The sequence below is a fragment of the Macaca nemestrina genome, chromosome 4, assembly GCF_043159975.1.
Source record: "Macaca nemestrina isolate mMacNem1 chromosome 4, mMacNem.hap1, whole genome shotgun sequence".
In the NCBI taxonomy this organism is placed as follows: Eukaryota; Metazoa; Chordata; class Mammalia; order Primates; family Cercopithecidae; genus Macaca; species Macaca nemestrina.
The window spans coordinates 67,654,606-67,681,358 of record NC_092128.1 but is presented as its reverse complement, the minus strand read 5'-3'; the positions used below and the strand labels follow the sequence as shown (position 1 = coordinate 67,681,358).

Below are 26,753 nucleotides of genomic sequence, written 5' to 3'. Positions count from 1 at the left end.
AAATCTCTTTTCCCATAACACAATACTGGATATACTAATCTATTTCTTCTTCTTCTTTTCTTTTTTTTTTTTTTCCGTAGTCAGGGTCTTACTCTGTTGTCCAAGTTGGAGTCTAGTGGTGTGATCATGGCTCACTGCAGCCTCAAATTTCTGATTCAAGTGATACTCCTGCCTCAGCCTCCCAGGTAGCTGGGACTACAGGTATATGCTACCAGACCCAACTAACTTTTAAATTTTTCACAGAGACAGGGTCTCACACTATGTTGCCCAGGCTGGCCTTGAATTCCTGACCCCAAGCAACCTCCCTCCTCACCCTCCCAAAGCACTGGGATTATAAGCATGAGATGCTGTGCCCAGCCAATTTTTTTTAAAACTTGGTAACTGAATGATATTTGGATGAGCATTCTTTTGGAAAATACACATGTTTTTTCAACCTGTTGCCCTAGAATTAAAGAAGAAATTATAGACTCCATTTAGTTTATAGATGCCAACTACAAAGGCTCATTATCCCTTCTTCAATATATTTCACTACTTCCCCAACTACTACATATGATTCTAATTTAACTTATAAAATATCTTTATTGTTGTTAATACTATCTTACGTATTATTTATATCCAAGACATTTTAATTATTAGTAGAGATAACAATAAACATATTTTTAAAATATCTTGTGAAGAGTAATTAGTAAGTCAGCAAGATTATATACAAAAATATCAGACTTTACCAGATGGAGAAAAAAGAAAAATTAGAACCTATATTTTTCACCAACATAGAAAAGAACGTACTATCATTCTTTAAAAATGCTTTTTAAAATTATGTCATCATTTTACAGTATCTATCATAAACAAAAATGCTTTCTCAACAGAGAAGAAATATTCATTCAAAACTTTTTTGAATGTCATTTATGTATATGAACCTATGTAATGTAGAATATATAAAGAAAATTAGATATAATCTTCATTCACAAGAAAATTATACTCTAGATGAGAAGATAAATCATACACATAAACAACTTATAAAATAAAATTAGGGACAAATAAGTACAAAGGGCTGTGGGAGTTCAAAGAAGAGAGAGATTATTTATTTCTAGAGTAAATCAGAAAGAAATTTATATATAGAAAGTGTTTTGCAAGCTGGGCTTTGAAGAATAGATATATTTTTGGTTGATGATGGTATGAATTAAAGGGTGCTTCTGGAGGATTATAGAGGATAAAAATAGGCATAGAGGTAGGGACATATTAGGAATGGTAAGGTTTGCTAGATTTGGAAGAATATAAATGAAATGACAAAAAGTGTAGGTTGGGGACAATTGTGGAATAGGTACAGTGCCAAGCTGAGGTTCCATTTAATTTGTTAACAAGACTATGACATTCAGCAAAGTGGTGAAGAGAGAGTTCTGAAATCATATTCTCCAAATTCTAATTCTGCTTATTATTACATTCCATATACATGCCTTTGGGCAAATTAACTGTGTCTCAGTTTCCTCCTCCATAAAATGGTAGAACTGCCATAAAGATTAAATGGCATAGCTTATGTAAAGTGTGATACAGTGCTTAGTACACAGTGCTCACTCAATCAGTGCTGGGTACTGTTCTCACTATTAATTAGTCATGTGGAACCAGTGAACTTTCAACAAATAACTGGCAGTAAAAAAGATCCAAAAGATTATTCTGAGAGTAGTACACTAGGGAATGCTGGCACAGAAAACTGTTAAAAGAATTTTGTAATAGTTGAAGGATTAATATAGGTCTTAGTTCAGGTAATGGCAATAGGAATGTAAGTGAATACATGAATTAAAGACAAATGGTGGCAAAGCAAAGGGAAGAATGAATGTAATTTGGCATTTGGACAACGTGTAGAGGGAAGGATCACTTTAAGCCTTCTAGACAGAAGGACAGTGGAATATTGAGACCTTTGGCAAAAAGGGGGTGGTTTGGGAAAGTTAGAGCCAGTTAATTCAATTCAATAGCACTCAGTGCATATTCTGGTGGCTTTAAGTTCTGTTCCTTTTAGGATGCTAAACGGTGTCTTCTAGGTAAGAAAATCCTGAGGTGGCTGCAAGCATGACCTAGCCTTAGGAAAGAGGTGAGAACGTACGTCAAGATTTGGAAGCCCTCTGCATAGGTGATGCTGGAACACTGGGAAGAGATGAGGTTAAGGAGGCAAGAGCACACTTTGTGTGATGCAGAAAACAGAAACTTCCCATTCACTCAAAAAAGTACCCTTGTAATTGACCAGGGGATGAATTCTGGGCTGACTTCTCCACCTCACCGTTTGTTGCACTGTATCCATGTATCTTTGTCTTTCCCACAGTTACCCTTCTCCGTCCCTTCGATATTCAGTTTCTCATAGCAATATTTGTCTGATGCTGTCACCTCTAAAGCAGAAAAAAATTTTCTATCAGTGATGGAAGTAACATTTGGCTGCTCAAAATCTTTGCAGAAAAGAAAAATTGTAATATAAGGACTTTTCATGACTACAGTGTTATCAATTCCAAAAATGTTACCAATGGTTCACAATTTTACCATGGATCATATATATTCACGACTCAGGTTTTCATTAAAGCTCATTTGAAATTTAGAAAGCAAATATATTTAGATCTCTGTTGGGACTCAGGCTGTAGGCTACAAAAATCAACACTCCTTAGAATTTGGCTAATAATTCGGGCAGATCATGAGGTGGGGAGATCGAGACCATCCTGGCCAACATAGTGAAACTCCGTCTCTACTAAAATACAAAAAAATTAGCCAGGTGTGGTGGCATGCGTCTGTAGTCCCAGCTACTTGGGAGGCTGAGGCAGGGAAATTGCTTGAACCCGGAGGCAGAGGGTGCAGTGAGCTGAGATCACGCCACTGCACTCCAGCCTGGAAACAGAGCAAGACTCCATCTCAAACAACAACAAAAAAAGAATTTGGCCAATAATTAGGGAAGGCAATAACAAATAGTTCCTTGAATATATACTCCATTCTTTAATCTAAGTGCTAAATATAATACATGAATTTCTCATTCAGCATATTTTATTAATCATAAAGACAAGTTTATTAAAATAGTTATATCCTATAGATTCAAGAAACAGTGGTACAATTTCTACCTTGCTCACCACTTCTTAGCAGCTATCAAAAGCAATTTTACTTCGCTTTAAGACAGGTTTGAATTCATGTTAAATCTATGGAAGTCAAATAACATTTTGAGGTACATCAGTATCTTTTTCAGGCTTTTATCTTTTCTAAAACCAGGGATGGTTGATAGAGTTATCTAAGAATTAGGACGAAATGCAAACTAATCAAAGAATAATTGTTGGTATTTTTTTTTAAAAAACAACTAGTTGGCCGGGCGCGGTGGCTCAAGCCTGTAATCCCAGCACTTTGGGAGGCCGAGAAGGGTGGATCACGAGGTCAGGAGATCGAGACCATCCTGGCTAACACGGTGAAACCCCGTCTCTACTAAGAAATACAAAAAACTAGCCGGGCGAGGTGGCGGGCGCCTGTAGTCCCAGCTACTGGGGAGGCTGAGGCCGGAGAATGGCGTGAACCCGGGAGGCGGAGCTTGCAGTGAGCTGAGATCCGGCCACTGCACTCCAGCCTGGGCTACAGAGCGAGACTCCGTCTCAAAAAAAAAAAAAAAAAAAAAAAAAAAAAAACAACTAGTTATGTTGGTAGTTTCTTTTCCTACTTCTTGTTGTCAGCTACTATTTTTGCTCAAGTGGATAAAACAAAAATGATATCTTTTTTCAGAGTACAAACCTGACTGACTAAATGTTTTCCCATCCCAATGTTTCCAATTGCTTAAAGAGAGCATACACTTCCCCTCCTAAAAGGATTGTGGCACTTACTTATAACAATTAAAAATTATCATCATTTTTATAGCCTTTTTTCTACTACAAATTGTCTCCTGAAACAGTTTAAAACAAAAACTGCTTCCAAAAGTTTGGGCTAGTAGTACTTCTAGAAAATAATACATTACTCAACATTTAAATAAACATTTAAATACAGTATAATTTAAATCTAAATGTTATATATTTTCCTTTGAAAATCTGACAGACTTTAAAGGCTAAAACATTAACATTTCTTTCTGAGACAGCAAAACCACTTCAGCAGAAGTTCATCTCTAACTAGGAAAGCCAACTGGAGTTTAAGAAAAATATCCAAGGAGGAAAAAAATGACTCTAGATAAAATGCTGCTGTTCTAAGTTAAGGACGTCCTGTCCAGGGTCCATGTCCATCCCACATGGTTGTGTAAGCTTTAGCTTCAGGGCACTCAGCTGAAAAGAGTATACACGGAGCTGAAATCCAGGTTTGCTCTAATCTCCAAGCTGTGCACCCTGGCATGGGCTTCATCTGCCTGGCAGCAAAGGCACTTTCTGTCTCGTCCACAGGCATTGCCAACTAGCAAGATGTGTGGGGCTATCTTCTCAAAGGGGTGCCTTACTCTAATTTCCAGAAACATGTCCCTGCTAAAACCTGTGGTAGCTTTAAGAATCCCCCAGTCATAAAGTGGTCAAAAATTTACTTCCAGCACACATGTCTTTGAGAAGTCTGCCTGATATCATGCTTTAACAATGATCCAGCCACACTATTTACTTACTTTGCCCCCAGATGTATTTGCATTGTCTATCCCTGGTTTTGCATCTTCCTCCAAAGCATATTCCCTAAAACAGAAAAGCAAATACCCATTAGCGATGCAATATCTGCTTATGTCAGATAACTGAAAAAGAAACTAATAATAGATAAATAGTAGAAAGGCCTTTTATCTTCAGAACTGATTATAAACATTTAAATTGATCTTCCTATTTTGATAAGATTTCAGTATTCCTTCTACGCTGGTACACGTGAAAAACATAGGTAAAAATGAAGTGACCTACCTGAACACCATCACACGAATATCCATCCATTTTATGAATATTAGGGGCACACTAGGAAAAACAGAACAACTATGAATGAAATGCGGTGCAAAATATAAGGCTGAGCTAAACCCTTTAATGTTTTCATTTTTAAAAACATATTTATTAATATGGCAAGTACCTTATACCATCTATAAAACAAAATGCAAAGGAGGTCAAGAGAAAGCAAGTGGATGTCCTTGAAGTCTGGGTATTTGGTAAAAAATAAATTTAAAAAATTAAAGAGAAAGCAAGAGGAAAAACAATGGGTACACTTGACCCTGAAAATATGAATCTACCAGAGGCAAAAACAGTTGATTACACAGCAGCAAATAAAAAGAACTGACTACAATAGACTCAATTGATGATACATTTAAAAGCATCTTGATTCATACAGATATACTATTTTTCAGAGCAAGAAAGCTAAGGGAACAAAACAAACATAAGGAGTAAGTCTGCATAGATGGAGCAATAACTACAGTTTCCTTTCTTTTGCCATGAGAAGAAACATAGTACTTATACTGAAAATAATGACTTTCAAGCTGAAGTCCACTTTAAGAATGTCAGAAAAGGACACACTTTATAATCCTACTTTTTTCCTTGCAGCAATTATGAAAAATTATAAGGCATTATTGAATGAGTATAAACAGAGAGCAAAGTGTGCAATTATGTAGCCTCTTTGTCTTCTGGTGATATCATGTGCCATTTTGCAAAAACAGAATATCAAGAGAAGAAACTGGCCAACAGAGATGGAAGTGCGGCAAAGAAAAGTGATGACACCAGAAGTAAAATGCAAATTGAACCTTTAAATGGAGTTATAGAAAAAAATGGCTGACTGTGGGAATGTCAGTACTGCTGTCCAAGAGCCTCTAGACATGCAACCAGAGGAACTTGCTGAAGGAGGACTTAATGACATCGGTGAATAAGGTGATTATGACATATAGGTGATGATGTCCCACAGGGCGTAATGCCAGCAAGAAACTTCACATTCACATCTTCACATCTCTCAGGGATATCTCATGACTTTGAAAGCACAAAGAATAAAATGTTGAAAGCTGATCCAAACTTAGAAAAGAGTGTGACAGCTCAACAAGACATAGAAAATATGCTCACTCTGTATCATAAAGCTTATAAGAAGGCAAGCTCTATTCAAACTACTCCTAAGGTTTTTACAAAGAAATAAAATCCTTTAATTCTCAATGTTTCTCTTTTAAGGTACAGTATGCTAAATAAATATTATTATTTCACCTTCCTATCCATTTAAAACTAGCAGTAAGAGAGTTTTTAATAATCTGACAGCATTTGTTGAAGACTGCAAAGCAACTGAAATATTTTCCTTTGATTATTAAAATGACTTTGCATGGTCTCAGCTTGCATGGTCATTTTTATGGTTTGGCACTACCCTTCAAAGTGAGGACAGTCTGTATGTACACTGACCATTTTGAAATCTGTGAACCCCCACCAAAGTTTATTTAATTTCTCTAGTTGTCTATCTATAACTAAGTGCTATAAAACTCAAGAGCAGCTATTAATGGCTGAGGCGATACAAGCTGTAGTAGGTAAGAGTCAAGAGAAAGAAAAAGGTCCTCTCTAAGAATCCAGTGTGCTTGTGAGTCCCTGCCTCCACTGACTTCTTGTTCAATCAGCTGAAGAGAAAGGTTTTTTTTGTTTCTTCCTTTACTAAGTAGACAAAAAGAAAATGCCTTGTACTACCTACTTAATACAAAAACAAAATAGTTAAGGCATGCATGCAGTCTGAGGTTAGTTCAACATTAAGACAAAATTATGTTCAACATCTGCTCAAGCTTCAATCACTGAAACTTAAATTCCTAAAAAAAAAATAGAGAAATGATGTGAAAGAGACATGAGCAACTTGTTCATTTACACTTCTCTTTGAGGGTCAGTGCACTAAAGATAACCTCACTTTTTCCCATAAGGTTTAGAGCAGTTATTCTGTAAATTACCTGGCTTGAATTTCCTGAGCATGTTTCACGAATATCACAATCATTTACTGCTTCCCGGCACACAGTGCCCATAGGCTGAAACTAAAATGAACAAAAATCAATGTGTGAAACTGTAGGGAGAAAAAAAAAAATCTTACAATATCATCTGAAAAAAACAAAGTGAAAATTGTTTGGCTAGAAATACCTTAAACTACTGTAAGATGGTAATCTGTCAAAACCACGGTTACTGAAAAAATTTTTAATAGTTTTAAGAAACAGTTTCTTGTGTATGATGTAATTTCCATAGTCCTTACACATAAGCTTTATATTATACTGCTAAATCCCACAAGACAGACCAGTTGGTCCAGGTTCCAGTAATTTTTCTGTACAAATAGCTTTTGAATTTACCCTTTACTCTTCATTCTCACTGACACTTTAATCACATTATCCTTTTTTGCCTTATCTACCAAGAATTTAAAAATTACATTTTGGGTTGAACCACAAAAATTAGATTTTCTGACAAAGCTATTTCTTCCCATGTTTCTTCTACCCATCTTCTCCCCTGCCTCGTTTTTACATGGATTTAGATCTTGGTCTTTTACTATTTTCTAGTGTTTCTATTATTTATGTCTTCGTATAGGCGTTTTTGTTTTTCTGTTTTCCATCATCTCAAATACTTCTTGCAAGTGTGAGAATTACACAAATGTTTAACTTCATTAGGTTAAAAATGTGAATTGCAGGAGTACTCATTAAAACGAAACAGACCTGAGATATATAGTTAAAGTACTTCCCCTTCCCTTCTCAATCCTTCTCTTTTTCCCTCTCAAAAATGTTAGCATTCAGGGCTGGATCCTTACATGCTTTGTCTCTGCTCACACAAAGGCACACGTTATTCTGCTTTCCCCACTTTCTAGATAAGCTTTATCTTCTCTAGCTGCTCAGAACCCTATAGGCATTTGAGTCTCCTGCTGTTCCTAGAACATGCACTGCCCACTATAAACTCCAATCTGGATTTCAACAAGTATTTTTTTTAGATCCAAACAAAATATGTATTCATTCATCCATTCATCAAATATTTAATAACATGCCAAGCACTGTTCTAACTACTGGGAACTCAATGGAGAACAAAACACAAGAACCCTGCTCATAAGGAACTTGCATCTTAATGTGGGTTAAAAATAAAGAAATAAGAAAATTTAATTTCACATGTTTCTCTTCTTCCTTGGGACTGAGGCAAGCCACCATTTTAGAATATCTAGAGTAGAAATATGAGCAAATTGGGGGTAGTTTAGAGGAGTGCATAATGTTCAAGAAGTTCCAGGAAACTTCTAAAAGAAAGAATAGTGAGGCAGGATTTTCACTAAGTGCTAGGATACAACGGTATATAAATCAACCAAAATCCTTGCCCTACTGGAACTTGTATTATAATGGGAGAAGAAAAGTAATAAACAAGTAAACAAGCACTCTTTAACAGCAGTGGTCTGCAAACTGTGGCCCATGGGTCAAACTTCACTGACTGCCTATCTTTATAAATAAAGTTTTATTGGAACACAGTTATGCCCATTTGTTTCTGTATTTTCAATGGCTGCTTTCAAAGGCAAAGCTGAGCTGCAACAGAAACTTTATGACCACAAAGCCTAAACTATTTACTATCTGGCTGTTTATAGAAAAAGTATGCCAATGCTGGCTTATAGATACACTATTATAAATACCTGTAGAAAAAAACAGAGATACACATGGTTGCTTATCTTTTTCTTCTATTCTCCCTCCTCCATTCACTGTCTTGCCTCTGGCTGCCCTAGGAGTCCAGGGTGTCAGGTGAGAGTTGGGAAGGATGGTAAAGAAAGTGGCAAAGAAGATCTCACTTGACTCTTGACTGATACAGCTATAACCTACTTTGAGGGATAGCAGTCATGCCATTTTATTTTATGTATTTTAATTGTATTATTTTTCTACTTGTTCCTTGAAATAATTATATCACAGGGAGCCTAGTTGTATAAATCAAAGGGAAAGCAGTGTAATTAAACACATTTTATAGATGGGCCGACTTAAAACACTGAGGATTAAGATAAATGATTCAGGATCTCTTGTTACGGCAGTGGAAAAAGTTGACAGAATAAACAGGGGTGGTAGCCAAAATCAAAGAATGTCTTTCACATTTGGTTTAATCTTCTTTTTTACAGAGTGCTTTCAGAGATCTCCGCCAGTGCCTGCTTGTCTTAAAAAGCTGCCAGGAGACACAGTGGTAGAGTGGAAACAACAAACTGCTGAGAGCAGATCTGGGGTTTAACTGTACATCTATTCCTTACTGGCTGAGTGAGCCTGTGTACAGGTTATTTAACTTCCTTGAGACTGAGATTGTTTAATTATAAAAATCAAGACAATAATGCCTATCCCAAAAGTGTGCTTGTGAGCATCATCTCAGAGAGTGGTCTCAACCAGGGGTGATTTTACCTGCAAGGGAACATTTGGCAGTGTCTGGAGACATTTTTGGCTGTCCCACCTAGGAGGGGTGCTGCTGGCACCTAATGGGTGGAATGCAGAGATACTGCTAAATATTCTACAATGCACAAGACATACCCTTACAACGAAGGATTATCCAGCCAAAAATATCAACAGTGCCAGAGTTGAGAAATTCAGATATAAGATGATACTGAAGTCCTTAGCATAATCTCTGGCACACAGTAGATACTCACTATATAGTTTCATATCCCATCCTCCTTTAACTCATTAGACTAAAGTTAATCAGTAAATTACCACTAAGAGAGTGCTGTGCATATTTATTCATTCACTCAACAAATATTTACTGAGAATGTATACCAATTACTGTCTAAGTGCCTGGCTCTGCTCCATGAAATGTACAGAGGAAAGTGAGAGACAGATAGAAATAATGTAGACTATTACACCAGATTTTATATGAGAAAACAAGAATTAGATTTCTTCAGGGGAAGTAAGCCTCAATTGTTAGTCTTGATGTAAAGGCTTAAATATATGGAGATAAGTAAGAGGATGCTGCTGGGAGGATGAAAACATAAAGTGTGTGAAAATGCATTCTAAACTTTCAGGACCAATAATATATGCATGGTATAATCACGTCTCAAAGTACTCCCTTGCTTCCTCAGCAGCTAATGTGAGAGATACACCAAGCTCAGCAACAAGAAAAGATCTACTGAAAGTCTCCTTGGCTTTACCAAGAAAGGCAAACATCATTTAAACATTAGTAACACCTGGTTTCATTTAATGTGCATGCTCCACAGGAAGTATGGAAAGGACAGCCTCTGAAGATTAACAGGGCTCAGGCCCTAGTTCCCCAACTTACTTGGTGTAAGACCTTGGGCAAACTACTTAACCACTATAAGCCTTAGTATTCTCATCTGTTAGATAGGAATAATAACAAGCAACTACACCACACAAGATTTTGTGAGGATCCTGTAAAGCACCTGGCACTTAGTCATTTAATATGTATTAGATACTATTTTTGTTATTAGATTATATGTACTCAGCCTTAATGATTTAATCAAGTATGTTCTTTTTTTTTCTGTCAAATGATCATTAACGTTTATTTACCTTGCACTTTTTACAGCAAAGACCATCACTGCATTGAGAGTCTTGAGTCAAGGTGCATTTCTTACAACACTCTGCTCCTTCAAGGACACATTCCTAAGGAATATAAACATTTTCAAAACATCAGAAAATGGTGTCACTTTCCTGAAAGTAACAAGATATTTTCTAAAATAAATGTACAAACTCACAATAATTTTTCTTCCACAAATCCTATAAAATTTCCAGGCATGACACTTGCTCCATACGTCTGAGTGTGTGGACCTGGAATGACCCTCAATTACCTTGAAAATAACATCAAAACCACCAGAGACTTACGGCCGGGGTTCCACAGTCACACTCCTCTCCAGTTTCAATGAAGCCATTGCCACATTCAGGAGGATCAAGAAGCTGTAAGGAAAACCAAAAAGTGAACTAAAATATAGAAAAATCAACATCAAAGACTTTGAGAGACCATAAGTGCCATACCCAAATACACCTGCCCTGCCAAGTCATTCTAAAATATAGTTTTATTTTCCTAAACTAGAAAGCATGAGCTCAGAACTTGGAACTTTAGAACAGAAGTGTCTACTTCTGTTTCCTTTTCATATTTAATATACATAGCATATAGTTTACCTATATATTTATATATATAACATACATACCACATAGGGTCTGGTAAATGTCATCAAAATTAAAGATGATCTAACCATTCACTAAAATCAAGCCAGACTGTCTCCTGAAAATTCATTTGAAACCAGCAGTAGGGGATTTGGAGTCAGATGTCTAGAGGAAAATCTTGGCTCAAGTATTTATCTTGGGTAAATTACTTAACATCTCAGAGACCTTAATATCTAGAACAGGAATAATAATACTAATAATAATAGTTGTCCATTTACATCAGAAAATTTTTGAGGATTAAGTTTAGCCATCTGTGTAAAATGCTTTATTACTATATCTCCTTCTGATACAGGAAACTATTTCTTAGACAATGAGAAAAAGCATCAAAAAATTAGTATATCCATTGATCTAATTAATATAAAATACAGCTCCTCCTATTAAGATAGTTTTGTAGCAAACTAAAATTAAATTTTCCCCAGAGATTGAAGCAGATTTTGACCTGTCCAAGTGTATGTTTTAGGTCTGTTTTATTGTTTAGCTCTTCATCAATTTTGTTCTCTTTTGAATATAATGTATCCTATGGTGATAGGCAAAATTAGTAAATAATTGTTATATGCCAGATACATAATATTCATTCAAAAGCTAATCAAAGTCTACATATCATAGAATGAAAATGTACACACACCAGTAAACAGATGGACATACACATGCACACATATACTTTCATAACTAACTAGAGGAAAAAAAAAAAACAAAATAAAGAATATATACAACAACAACAAAACCCACTTGATTTTAAATATTCTCTCTTCTACAAATGAGTCAACTTTTGTCTATATTTCATTTTTGGTTGAAACAGATCATAAGAAATAAAAAACAGTCAAAATGGAAACTTATCCAAATGAAAACCACACTTATTCTCTTACTCTGGGTTTACAATAATCAGTTATTTTGGTAAAAAGACTTGAACTGTTTAGGATTTACGGCAGCAGTGACACAGTTCAAATATTCTTTCCAATCTTTTGAAGAGCCTTAAAATTGTCAATTCATTTTTCAATTCAATTCAGTGAAATTTCTAAATTTCACTGTAGTGAACAGAAAATTAAACCAGGTAAATTAAATTGATTTCAAAGGCAATGGTGCATATCCCTGTGGTGCACAGAAGCATTTCGCGGTTCACATAATTCACAAGGACAAAGCATTTTTTTTTAACATGCAAAGTCTTCAAAATGCAGGAGGAAGACCTTCTTTCTAGTCAGTAACCAGAGGATGCACTGCAAGTTGTAAAAGCCTGTGACAAAGTCCAAGACCGTCTTCATTTCTGCTTTAGAAAGACTTGCTTTTCATATTGAGAAACACTTGTAATTTTAACATACTGCTCATTCAGAAAAGCAGTGGTAGGGAGTGATGAGGGTAGATATGCCCCTACATTCTACCTGTATGAGTTGTGATTAGGTAACCAAAAAAAAAATAAGCATCAAGAAAATAAAAAAGAAAAGTAATAAAACCATTTTTGTAAACTAACTCTGAATCATCACTTGGCTATAAAAAAAAGAAAGTGGAAATTTTTCAGACAGCAAACACTGTTATTTCAGAATAGCCCAAAATGCCCAACATTAAAGCTGACTTTGAATATTCAGATATATAGCATATCTAGAATATGTACATATAGGGCAAGTTGAAAAGCTCTCTAAGATTCAATAGTTGAAAATGTGTATTTATAATATTTTAGAAAGGTTGATAATTAATATCATAAACCTTGTTAGCCACACTTATTACCTTAGAAGGTTTGTTGAAAAGGCAGGCACCACCTCCACTATTCAGGAAGTCATGATACTCTTCAACATTACACTGGGTGAACTTTTTAGGAAGATAATAGCTATAAAAGAGAAGAAAATCAATAGCTGGGTTCAACTCATCTTTCTCGTTTGTGAATATGTCTGAAAACTGAACACTTAAAATTGTATATTACTCTTTAAAATGAGGGAATAAAGTCTACTTATGTATGACATTTATATTCAATCTATAAGAGTTTTGTTCAATTAATATTTCTAAATTCTTCATTTGGTGACTAATAGTTACTGTGGGTTTTTCATTATTTGCATGTGCATTCAAGTTAAATCAAGGAGAGCTGGGAAAAATTTATTTCATAATAAGTCTTCCATAAATAATAAAACTGAGCTAGAATCCAAACTGCAGAGCATTCCACAAAATAACTGACCTATAATATAAATGTGTCAGGTCTTAAAAGTCAAAGAAAGAGGAACTGTTCCAGACTGAAGGAAGCTAAAGAGACATAAAAACGAAATGTGATTCCTTTTGTTACAAACGACAATATTCAAACCTGGGACAATCTTGAATGAAGGCTAAGAATTAGATAATTTTACTGGTTGTATAGTGGTTATGTAGGAGGACATACTTCTTTGTAGAAAATGCAAAGTCAGGTGTTTAGGAGTAATGGCATACTAAGCAATTTATGATCCACCAGACAAAAAGTTTCTTTGTTATTAATCTTGCAACTCTTCTTCAGGTTTGAGGTTTTTTTTTTTTTTTAAGTATTCTTAAAAAAAACTAATAAAAGGTCAACAGAAAAAAGATCTTGATTAGAGAATAATTTGGCAACATGCATTAAGAATCTTCAAAAAGAGCACACCTTTGGATCTAGTAATTCTACTTTTAGAAATTTTTCTTGAGGAAATAATTAGCTATGTGCACAAAGATGTATGAACAAAGATATGTGTGGTCACACAATTTATAACAGGAAATAACAAAAGCATAAACTAAATGTTCAACAGTAAGAACTGTTAACTAAACTGTGATGTAGTAATAAAACAGAATACCATATAGTTATTAATGATCACAGTGTTGAAGAACAGGCTCAGAAAAATGCTGACTATACAGTGTTAAATACCAAGGTTATCACTGGGGAAAAGTCACCAAAATTTTATTTTCTATATTTTTAAAACATTGTTTTACATTGAGCTTTGATAAAAAGGGAAAAAAGATAAGAATGAGTAGTTTTTATAAAGTTTCCCAGTAGCCTGCAAAAACTGTCCATTTATATCCCTACTTCTTCTAAGCATAGTTAATACTTTGTTATCAATTAATGGAATTTATAACGATTATTTACCCTAAACTCATTTCTAAATTGCTTCATGCCAAACTCTCCAAATAAAGCTGTCTTGGGTTTAAGTTGTCTGAACTCCCTTACTTCCTTCACCTCCACTTCCTATAAGCAGATGAGGAGGGTTTCCAGATGCTACAGGAATTTAATCAACTTGAACAATCAGCCTGTTTTGCAGCCTCCTGCCTTGCAGCCTGCTCTTTCCCACACTTTGTACGGAATGTGGTCACCTAGTCAGCTGGAACCAACTCCGGACAAACTGACAATTTATAAATGAGCCCAAGTAAACTTTCCTCATTACCATGCTAAAGTCTCCACCATGGGAGGAACTATAGCTTCATTACTATAACTTGAAACCTACGTGCTGACATAATGATTCACTGTATCTGTACCACTGGGACCCCTCCTCTACATGCAATGACACACCCTCTCCCCGTCCACCTCCCCATAAAACCCTCCTGTTGCTTTCCCTCAGGAACACACTCGGCTACAGAATACTCCCAGAGCTCTCTGTACTTGTGACTAGTAATAAAACTCCCATTGATCAAAACCTGCATTTTTTTTTTTTTTTTTTTTTTGAGGTAGGGAACTCACTCTGTTGCCCAAGCTGGAGTGCAGTGGTGTGATCTCCGCTCACTGCAGCCTGGACCTCCTGGGCTCAAGTGATTCTCCCACCTCAGCCTCCTGAGTAGCTGGGACTACAGGCATGTGCCACCATGCCCAGCTAATTTTTAAGTTTGTACAAAGTTTCCCCATGTTGCCCAGGCTGATCTCGAACTCCTGGGCTCAAGCGATTCTCTCAAAGTGCTAGGATTATAGGCATGAGCGACTGGGCCAGCCAAAACCTGCATTCTGGTGAAGAGTTGTTTGTTCTTGCCAGGCAAAGGAACCAGGTTTTTTTCAAGTAACAAATCCTAACAAGACATGAACTTTATTCTTCGTTTGAAAGTTTCTTACACATATTGTAGCTGCACCAGACCAATCTGGTTCAACTTTTATGTAATAATGTTATGAATTGTTTCTCAGTTGCCATGGACCCTCAGGTCACATAGCCTGACCACGCTCAGATGAACCAATGGTACAACCACAGGAGGAATCTAAATGCTCAGCTGAGAAGCAGGAACTGAATTAAGCAGCAGACACGATGATAAAGTTTGGATGTTTGTCCCCTCCAAATCTCATGTTAAAATATGACCCCAATGTTGAGACTGGGGTGTAATGAGAGAGTCCCATGAATGGCTTAGTGCCCTTCAAGAGGAAATGGCTGATAATAAGTTTAAAAAGAGTCTAGCATCCCCTCCTTTCTCCCCTGCTCACTCTCTTGCCATGTGACACACCTGCTTCCCCTTGCCTTCTGTCATGAGTAAAAGCTTCCTGAGATCTCACCAGAAACCAAGCAGATGCTGGTGCCATGCTTGTACAGGCTGCAGAACTGTGAGCCAAGTAATTCTCTTTTCTTTATAAATTACCCAATCTCAGGTTTTCATTTATAACAATGAAAAACAAACTAATATACACTGAATGACAGGATCCAGTATCCAATCAGATTGAGCTCTGGCATCCAGTCCTATAATGCCTCCTAGCACTACCTCATTGCAAGATCCAATCAGATCATGCCTCATTACCCTATGCTTATAAAATCTGACACAGCCTCCAGCTCAGGGAGACACTGCTTTGGGAACTATCCATGGTATTCTACTTACTTGTTAAAAGTAATAAAATCTCTTTCATTTAATCTTCCTTGGTTATGATAATTAAGTTGATACCCACGAAGTGACCAACCAAGCTACCTGTTTTACAGTAACAATATTACTTCCTTTTTCCTTGCAATGCTTTTACTCCAGCCAATGTTTTTATCACCTTTTCCTCTAATCCATCCAACATATCTCTGCCAGAGTTATCAAATTTAAATAGGTCTTTTTTCAAAGTCCCTCCTTTTATTTATTTATTTATTTATTTAGAAACGGAGTCTCACTTTATTTATTTATTTATTTATTTATTTAGAGATGGAGTCTCACTCTTGTTGCCCAGGCTGGAGTACAGTGGCGTGATCTCAGCTCACTGCAACCTAAGCCTCCTGGGTTCAAGCAATTTTCCTGCCTCAGCTTCCTTACTAGCTGGGATTAGCTGGGATTACAGGCGCCTGCCACCACACCCAGCTAATTTTTGTACTTTTAGTAGAGATGGGGTTTCACCATGTTGGCCAGGCTGGTCTTGAACTCCTGACCTCAGGTGATCTGCCTGCCTCAGCCTCGCAAAGTGCTGGGATTACAGATGTGAGCCACTATGTCCAGCCCCAAAGTCCCTCTTTATCCTACTGGTCAAAACCTGAGTTGGATCCATACTGCCAAAGTAAAAAGTCACTAACTCTTGGTGTAGGACTCTTAGAAGTCAAAGTCTAGTTGAGCCTCCTATAAAGGCCTCTCTGTAAAAGCACCCTCAGGGGTCACAGCCAAGCCCACCCTCCTGCCCACTGCAGAGCTGGGAGGAAGCTCAGTCTGTTCTCCAACACTTGGCAGTGACGGTATACTCCCCAACAGGGAAGGTTTTAAAATATATGAACAGTTGAAAATTTGTGGATTGTTCTTACCTTTATTTTTCCACATCTGACTTCTAACTTGTGAACAGTTCTGTATTCTTAACTATATAAAGCCTTATTCCTCTGCCTTAACATAGCCCCTTCAAATATCTGAAGGCAGATATCATGTCTCTCCCCTGCCTCTGCCCCCACAACTTCTGTTTCACAGAATAATATAGCTATTGTATTCAGTGCATTCTTCAAATTTTAATTTTTGTACCTTTAAATAGGACTGAAGGTATTCATTTCAATCCTGCTTTCTAATATTTAGCTGTACAGAACTTCAGAAAGTAGAAATGGTAGGGAATGTACCCATGGGAACAAATGTCCATAATTACTGCTGCTTGGTGATATTTGGCGTAATCAAATTATTGCATCATATCCCATAGTTTTATACAAACGGCTTTTCTCTTACTTGCATCTCTTTAATGTAAGAATTCCAGTGTACACAGCCGTATGTATCTGAAGGTAGCCATTTGACTTCACTGTATATTATGCTTAATGCTATGCAGATTATCTATTAAACATTTTAATAATCAGGATAATCAAATATACTACGTAGGATTTAAAAGACAAGAATCTCTAGTATGAAATTAATTGTTAAAACTGCATCTATAGAACTTTTATCATTTCCTCTCATTACTAAGCAAAAAGTCCAAAGATTTTTGGAGAAATATTTTACTTTATTATTATTATTAATATTATTATTATTATTAAGACAGGGTCTCACTTTGTCATCCATGCTGGCATTCAGTGGCACAATCACGGCTCACTGCAGCCTCAACCTCCCCAGAATCAGGTGATCCTCCCATCTCAGCCTCCCAAGTTGCTGGGACTACAGGTGTGTGCCACCACGCCTGGTTAATTTTTGTATTTTTTGTAGAGATGGGGTTTCGCCATGTTGCTTAGGCTGGTCTCAAACTCCTGGGCTCAAGTGATCTGCCTGCCTCAGTCTCTCAAAGTGCTGGGATTACAGCCATGAGCCACCGCACCCGACTGGAAAAATATTTTGAACACATGTTTGCATATATATTCCCTCCATCATTTATTTTCCTTGTTATACATATCTTGTGCGTTCAAAATTCAAATACAATCAAGAAATATTTGTTGAAAATCAAGTTTGTACAAAGGATTATGGTGTGAGGTCTGAAATATGTGTTAACATAATAAGCAATCTCTCAAAAATTTATAACTAATTTGTGAAAGGCAGCATAAGTACACATGATTAAATTATAATGCAGGGGTTAAAATTATAACAAATCTCAGATGGTTAGAAATGTGGTTAGATAGAGGAAAAAGGGAAAGGCATTCCAGATGAAGAGAATATATTGAGGAAATCAAATGAAGTTGGTAATTAATGTACAATTACAGTGAGCAAGTATTTAAGAAGCTGAAAATCTATATAGTATTATGATTAGCAAATCGAAAAAGCTAGAAACTCCTGTACAATTATGGTAAGCAAACCAATCATGAATAGTAGGGGAAAAGGAGATTGCAGATGAGAATGAGGAAAGATTATGGGCATCTAAATAATGAAGCTAAGATTTTGAACCACATTCTTTAGACATCAGAGACTCACAAAATTTCTGAACAGGACAATGGCATTTAATGAACAAGAGTTGTATATTAACAGGATGGCTAAATCTCACAAACATCATGTTGATTAAAAAAAAAACAGCAAGTCACAGAAGAATACATACAGCATGATGTATTTCACATAAACTGAAAACATGCAAACCAAATGCTGTTTTACTCCAACACACATACATACTAAACAGTAGAAGTATAAAGAATGACTTGAGAATGATAGGAACCAAACTCAGATGGTGGTGACCTTGGCTGGGGTTGGGGATTAATAATGGAGGACATAAGGGAGATTTAACCACAAATGCAGTATTTTACTTTTTAAAAGCTGGATAACGGGTGTACAAATGTCCACTGTTTTATTCTTCATACATTTTTAATGATGATGATTCCAAACGTATTATTATTGCCCTAGTTTAAACTTTTACCATTTTTTGCTATTATTATTTTAGTAGCATTCCAACTTTTTTTATTTCCATAGGTTTTCTGGCGAACAGGTGGTATTTGGTTACAAGAGTAAGTTCTTTAGTGGTGATTTGTGAGATTTTGGTGGACCCATCACCCAAGCACTGAACCCAATTTATACTCAATATTTGAAATGTTATTAAAATAATAACAGCAAAAGATGGCCAAAGTTTAAACTAGGGCAGTAATGATAAGCTTGGAATAAAAGGGATAACTGTAAAATTTACTTACAAGAATAAAAGACAAGCATTGATGACTGAGCTTGTGAAGGGGAGGACAGTATACATTGAAAACCTTTCTCAGGAGAGCAGACTGTACATTTCTCTTCCCAACTCCCTTTTCAGTGATACCACATTATGAAGCCATCAGTGACAGCTTGAAGTCAGCCATTGTGGGAATATTTACACCTCAGAAAAGTGAGAAATCTACAAATCTAGGCTGTTTTCTAATTTTTGTTTTCAAGAGTTAACTTACCAGCACAGTACTGTTTATAAACCATTTAATTAGAATTGAAGGAAATGAAAGGAAAGGGAATTAGCAGGCAAGCCATCAAAAACAAAGTTGTCCCTCATTTCTTACATTTATAGCCTAGATTTAAGGCTAAAGAAAAAAAAATATCTGATGTCTACCAACTTAATCGACATCAATTGTTTTTATAAATAAGAGGTTATTTTGCAAAAATATTTTATACACAGAACCATTAAGAATAGTTATTTCTGATTTCTTATAAATGCTAGATTCCATGCACTAAGTTATTGAGTGTCATATTCCTCAGAAGACAACAGCACAGCAGGGAATGTAAGACTGAGTTATTTTCAAATACAAATGGCTCACCCGGTGTCTCCCATTATGCACCCGGACCACGTGTCCTCGCATTTACATTCACCTAAGAGAAAATTAACACACATGCCTTGTTATAAAGTGAACACAGTTGCACTAAAGCAGTTTCTGTTTTAAATTCATTGTCTCCATTTTATTCCTTAAAATACCTTTTAAAAAGTAATAGCTTCTTTCTAATTCATCTTACAATAGTTTTTTATGTAATATACAACAAAAATATACTTTGACCCTATCAAGATTATATAATTTTTGCCAAAAAAACCATTGTATTTTAACTAATGGCCATATTTAAACTATTTAATCAAATACCAATGGAAGAATGAAAAACTTTATGGCATTATTAAAGGATCTCAGTTTCACAGGCCTTTATGAGAACTATCATAATTTCTTGACCATTTTTGAAAGTCTCTGCACACACCAAGGTTTCTGGTAGAACGCAGGGGAAAATTATTGGGTAAGCAGAAGGGCTTCAGAATCAGGAAATATTAGGGTTCAAAACCTGAGTTTGCCATTTGATATATGTGTAATCTTAGAGACAATATTCTTGTAAGATCTAGTCACTTCACCTATAAAATGGGGCTAAAAATGGGTGCCCTGTAGAATTATCTGGAGAATTAAATGAGTATCTAAATGGAAGTAATACCAGCATTCAATCATCTGGCATATAATAAGTACTCTATAAATGGTAATAGCTTTTTTTTTTTTTTTTTTTTTTTGAGATAGAGTCTCGCTCTGTGGCCCAGGCTGAAGTGTAATGGCACAATCTTGGCTCACTGCAACCTCCGCCTCCTGGGTTCAAGTGATTCTCTTACCTCAGTCTCCTGAGTAGCTGGTACAAGAGCCTGCCACCACACCTGGCTAATTTTGGTATTTTTAGTAGAGATGGGGTTTCACCATGTTGGCAAGGCTGGTCTCAAACTCCTAACCTCAGGTGATCCACCTGCTTCAGCCTCCCAAAGTGCTGGGATTCCAGATTATAAAAATATTTACAATGTTTGTTACTAAAATAAAAATGGAAATCATCAAATTTTAATGGTAAATACACAGTATTTGACCATCAGGGTAAAGTGACTTTACCTACTTGAGAAAAGACATACTTCATAGATACCAAACCTAGCATATTTTACTAGGTCCATTTATTAACTAAGCTTTTTATCAGTTCTGATCCTGACAGGGAAATTCTACCTCTGTGGCCACGTTCAGAGATGTTTTAAATAAAACATTAAAAAAGTATGTCTGAAACCTATATGCCTAGAATTCTCTACTAAACATTTATGATGAACAAACTGGGCTTATTTTTTCCCTTATAAAGTTAAATTCAGCTTGAATTTATTATCACATGGCTTTAAAGTTCACTATAGTCATAGAAATTTCCACCTATAATGTAAATATTTATTTGTATTACTTTGGAAAGCAACAGTTTGTGCTGTTTATCTTCTATCTTTTACTACCATTCTTTTACTACCATTCAAATTCTTTTTATCTTTTACTACCATTCAAATTCTTTTCATCAAGCAACTAAATCAAAAAATTTTACGCTCCAAAATATTTTACAAATAGTCTGTTTTAAATACAACTAACCACACATGCACTAAAACTTACCGCTTGCTAACTTTCTTTTGTCTGAGATAATACCAATATTATGGGCTAATGACTGGGCAAGTGTAACAGCCATTAAGTCAGTTTTCCCAAACTGAAAAACAAAAACAAAAATAAAATATATATAAATCCAACTTGTCACTGAAAAAGAACCAGAGAAAAATGTCACAATATCGCTGAAAATAAGTAATTTCTAAGCAATTTCTTTAGCAGAGGCTAAATATACTGTAGCCAGCACTGAATATGCATTTGGGAAAAAGTGGTAAGAAACAAAAATCCATGTTTGATTAGGTCTTACAGGGAATACTAGAAGTCAGGAAATAATCACAGCTTTTGGGTTTTGGAAATGTATATCTGAGTCCAAATTTCACCAGTGACATTCTTGAAAAATTCAATATTGGTATATAATTAAATCAGTCTTTTGGATAATACAAAACAAAATTAAATCGGTAATTTTTTTTAGAACTTGTTCATCTTTGTGTCCACTTGTAATCCTGAAATTCCCCTCAAGTGGAATAGAATGGGGCTTCAGAAAACAAATGAAATGAGTAACAGGAGGTAGTGACAATCTTTGGGCAATAGAAACTGAAGAACTGAAGAACTGAGGATATATTTTTCAATTTGTAGCCTCTTAAAGATACAAGTATTTTCTTTTCGATCATCGCTAATAGGTTTAGTGCCTTAGGAGTAAGAGAAACCCTTTGGAAAACCTACTCTATTTTTCTTATCTCCAAATCTGTTAAATAATAAGGAAAAAATATCCAGTTGGGTTGTTAGGTGACAACCTGATGCTTCAGGGAATTATTCAATTCCCTGGAAAATCATTCAAAGTGAATAATAGGGCCTTATTTTCAATGAAGGTAAAAGTAAAGATTCTCTCAATTTAATCTGTAAGTAGCTTAATCTGGAAATTATTCCAAGTATAACATGAATATATAATAATCATCACATATTATCTCCCATTATTTCCCCAGTCTGTTCTCTGGTCACTTATAGCAACCATATTAGTTTTTTATTTTATTTTTTATTTTATTTTATTTTATTTATTAATTAATTTATTTATTTACTTGCTTATTTAGAGACAGGGTCTCACTCTGTTGCCCAGGCTGGAGTGCAGTGGCGCAATTTGGGCCCAATACAACCTCTGCCTCCCAGGCTCAAGCCATCCTCCCACTTCAGCCTCCCCAGTAGCTGGGGCTACAGGTACATGCTACTATTTTTGTATTTTTGATAAAGATGAGGTTTTGCCATGTTACCCAGGTTCGTCTCAAACTTCTCGTCTCAAGCAATCTGTCCACCTCAGCCTCCCAAAGTGCTGGAATTACAGGAATAAGCCATTGTGACAGGCTGCCATATTGATTTGTAATGTAGCAATCTAACATCTGGAGTATGTGGATACTGAGAAATTCTCTCTTAAGTATGAGGAAAACATTTTCAGCCATCATACCACTTTGTATTGTACAGATGTTCACACCTACTTCATTCACGCCTCCTCCTTTCAGCAACGAGCAAATCCCACCAATATAAGCTGCCCCGCTCCGGCTACTCTCAAATTGACTTCCCCTTTTAGAAAAGGAAATGAAAAATGCTTACTGTTCACAGTTCAAACATCGTAACACCTCTCATTATTAGTTTACTACATTTATTTTCTCAATATACATAAGATTTCTATACCATATACTCATGTTGCAAGGGAAGAATGTGAAAATTGTTTATACATGTAACCAAAGAAAAAGGTTTATAAGGGATGTTTTCTCATAAGATTAATAAATATCTTAAATTGAAGTATATCTATTAAAAAATAATTGGTTGATATGATGTACTCTGAAAAAGACACAAAATCACTTCTCTGGTATTTCTGCCAAAAATACATAACTTAACATCAGGCATTCCCATGAGGAACAGTCAATAAAATAATTGGCCTATACTCTCCAAAAGTATTAAACTCAAAATAGACAAAAGAAAGCTGAGGAAATCTTTCAGATTAAAGGAGACTAAAGAGACATGATGATTAAATGCAATGTGTGATCCTGGATTGGATTTGGATGGGGAAAATTAGCTATAAAAGACATTATTGAGGTAATTGGTGAAACTTGAATATAGACCATGGATTACATAAAAGTATTGTTTATGTTAAATTTTCCAGTTTCAATAATTTACTGTGGTTATATAAGAGAATGTCTTTTTACCCTTAGAGAATATATACTATTTAATAACAAATCCCCAGTAAGTGTCTTCAACTTATTTTCAAAAGGTTCAGGAAAAAAAAAAACAAAAACAAACAAAAAAACTGAAGGATGGATGAATGGAAGGAAGGGAGGGAAAATGGAAGAAAATTATGAAACAAATGGGGGAAAATGTGAATAACTGATGAATCCGAATAGAGGGCATATGCAATTTCCTTGTAGTATTCTTGCAACTTTTCTCTAAATTTGAAATTATATATAAAGTTACCCCAAAATACATCTTTTCTTCCTTTTATAACTTTCTTCAACAGTTCTGACTTTAGATGATAGTTTTTAAAATTCTACTATATATAATTTGCTATTACGTCAAATATGCATGCTATCAAAAAAAGAACATAAGAGTGAGAAAAAATTAAAAATAAATTCCAGAAATACTAAGCTCTCATGTCAGAACCAAAAACAGAGAAAACATTAACATTTAAAAGACAGTAACTTTAAAGAATATAATTTATCTGCAGTTAAGAATACTATATATATATTAGCAGTATTTTTACTCAGTAAATGCTCTATTTAAACATCTTGAAAAATAAATATTAAGTAATAAAATAACTCAAAATTAAAACTTACACTTTCATGGCAATTTTAAACAATCTATACTTTAAAACTTTTTCCAAATCTATCTGCCATCTGCCATGTCAAATCCTAATTGTGTAATGTAGCAGAAAGGATACATTTCAGTCACAATAAAGCATTTAACATGAAATCAGAAAAAGTAATACATCATTACAGAAGTTACGTACGAAAAAAGGTGTACTGCATCACTTTTCTCTTTGATAAAATCCCTCCTGTATTTCATAAACTCACGTAGGGTGATCAATGGATTTTCAGATATGGCAAACTTGTTGTCAGTCGCCCAGGTTTCCATAGCAACCAATACTATCCTGGTCTTAAGTTGGTCTTTATATATCTAGTATATTAATAAAATGAACACATCAGCTGTACATGTGGTAAAATCAAACAGTTTATGAACAGGACTACAAAACTCCTTTCATGGAAAATTCTTTGAGTTTTAGTTAAAGCGAGATAACTTTCTAATTTACGTGCATTTCCCTTGAGTAACTGAGACTGAAATTGTTGACTAATACCCAAAGAACAGAGCACTTTTTGGAAACAAAAGGTCCCTTTTGACGAATACTTGCACCCTATTCAAGGTTCCACCTAAATCTGTTTTAGGTATCCTGGAAAAAGAATTCATGCATGCTTGAGTTCCCTTAGCCAAAAATGGAGCAATGAAGACTCTCCAAAGAAATAATTTATATACAACCTGACTGGCTCTGATTAGACTTGTGAAGAAGGTACTAGCACAGCCTCATCAAGGGAAGATTTGGGAAGTATGGAGGTATAGTGGAATTATTTAGTTGCATCACTGCCACAGCACCAGGCACTCTTGAAAAAGGTACAACTGTTGTACTGCTTCTCCATCATTATAAGTCACTGTGAATATCTTTGTTAGGGGTATGACACAACCTCTGTTTTTACAGTGTGAAAAACACAGGATGGAATTTCAGGCATATCTATGGATAACTTCGACCAGTTCCTCTTCCCAGCCAGACATCAAAGTCAATAAAGTCTATTGCAAGGTCACCCGGGACTTACTAGACACCTTGGTTGAAGTGCAACATAGAGCAGTGAAACTATAAGAATCATATTATCCATTCTATTAGCAATTAGGAAATAAGATTCTTCTAGGGCAATAATGGACTGGGTTGATACTTACTATGTCTGCCATGTTCACCACAGACTTCGCATAGGTATTGGTATGTACAACGGAAAGCCGATGTTTTTTAAACTGAAAGCAAAAGAAAAAAAGTGAAGGTCTTCCAAAGTGATCAGAAAACAACCATCTCATCAGAGAAAACATGGTGCAATTGAAAAATCCCTACAAATGTAAAAAAAAATCTTTTCTGTAAAAATGTGCTTTCTGTAAAAAAATGTCAGAGTCAGTTGAGATCAAGTTCTTTATCTGCTATGTTGCCTGAGACAAGGCTCTTAAAGGATTGAGGCCTCAATTTATTCATCTGGGAGATGAAGTAAAAAATATCCAATCCATCCATTTCATAGATTTATTTTTATCGGCATTGTTATTCAAAATGATAAAACATATGAAAGTTGTCTATGAATTGCAAGACATACAAATCTAAGTAGGGGTATAGACAGTAAAGTGGATGTGAACACTGCTAAAAGCATACAAATCGAAAAGTTCTATAAGACTTATTCAGGAAGAAGAAAGCTCTAAGATAAAGGTCACAACAAGGTGGCATACAGGGCAGATGTGGATCACATAGATCTTTGTTTAGTCTCAAATGTGTTTTAAAAATCAGGAAATATCATGTAAAATCCAATTTCTGGCTTCAGTTAAAATTAGCATTCCCACCTGGTAATAACTGGCAAACACTGAGAGGCAGTTGCTTCCCTTAGACAGGCCACACACCATTCTTTTCACCACAGGCCTCACCCACCTATGCTGTCTTATAGCTGGTTCATTTCACTTATATTATATGTCTACAGATGTCTATGGATATCTAAATTTGTGACTATCTAAAATGCTCAAAATATATGTTGTTATAACTTATTTTATAAAAGTCCTGGGGAACAGTAACATTCACTGGATTCAAATAGGTGGAAAGATAAAACTTAGACCTAGCTTGAAGAAGGAAGCAGCACTCAATCCTGATTATGTTGTGATTATTATTATTAGCAACTGTAATAATTAAGATCTAAATTATGTATTTAATCATACCTAAATAAATGATAATCTTTTCCTCAAATAAGCAGGTCAAAGTAAAATGCACTTGTACCTGAACTTAAGTAAAATTCAGCAATATACATCATTAAACATTTTTAGTTTAAAACTTTGGTTACACGGAACAATTAGCATTATAACTCATTGCTGTGCTATGAATGTAGTCATACTGCCTGCAATATGCCCATTAACTGAATATAAACACTATGGGTCGAAATAATTTGATTCAACAACATGAAAGTTTTGTCAAGTTCTTATCCTAAGAATCTTCACTGGTTAGCTATGTAAGCATTTGCATATGATTTCTGCACAGTAACACCAAAATAGAAAAATTGCTTTTCTTTTATTAAGATAAAGTTGTACCTTGCAAACTAAAATGTCACATAATTGGTGCCTCACTTTTTCAATATAAAATGGAATTTCCATTTTTTTAAACCTTGTCATTTTAGTAAGTGGAGATTCAAATATTAGCACCTCTACTAACCAAGCAAATTCACAAGTTGATACTGAGTTACAAAGTATTTTTGAAAACTCAAAAATTACTGCTAGTTATTTCCACCTATGAATATTTCCTAATTGCAGGTTGTTGC

At 35.4% G+C, this 26,753-nt stretch overlaps 1 protein-coding gene across 25 annotated transcripts in view; it reads right to left on the bottom strand.

Annotated features, from left to right (window-relative positions):
* The window catches only part of LOC105475451 (ADAM metallopeptidase domain 22), a 247,901-nt gene that overhangs the window by 46,575 nt on the left and 174,573 nt on the right, over nt 1–26,753 (bottom strand). For all 25 annotated transcript variants that reach the window (XM_024790838.2, XM_011730693.2, XM_071094780.1 and 22 more), the window contains 12 exons: nt 25,138–25,209; nt 24,161–24,327; nt 22,653–22,737; nt 21,178–21,268; nt 19,570–19,621; nt 12,764–12,863; nt 10,703–10,774; nt 10,391–10,483; nt 6,845–6,925; nt 4,863–4,913; nt 4,586–4,649; nt 2,273–2,378 (listed from right to left, as the gene is read on the bottom strand). In XM_024790838.2, coding sequence (XP_024646606.1) covers nt 2,273–2,378; nt 4,586–4,649; nt 4,863–4,913; nt 6,845–6,925; nt 10,391–10,483; nt 10,703–10,774; nt 12,764–12,863; nt 19,570–19,621; nt 21,178–21,268; nt 22,653–22,737; nt 24,161–24,327; nt 25,138–25,209 — 1,034 coding nt within the window. The remainder of the gene's footprint in view (nt 1–2,272; nt 2,379–4,585; nt 4,650–4,862; nt 4,914–6,844; nt 6,926–10,390; nt 10,484–10,702; nt 10,775–12,763; nt 12,864–19,569; nt 19,622–21,177; nt 21,269–22,652; nt 22,738–24,160; nt 24,328–25,137; nt 25,210–26,753) is intronic.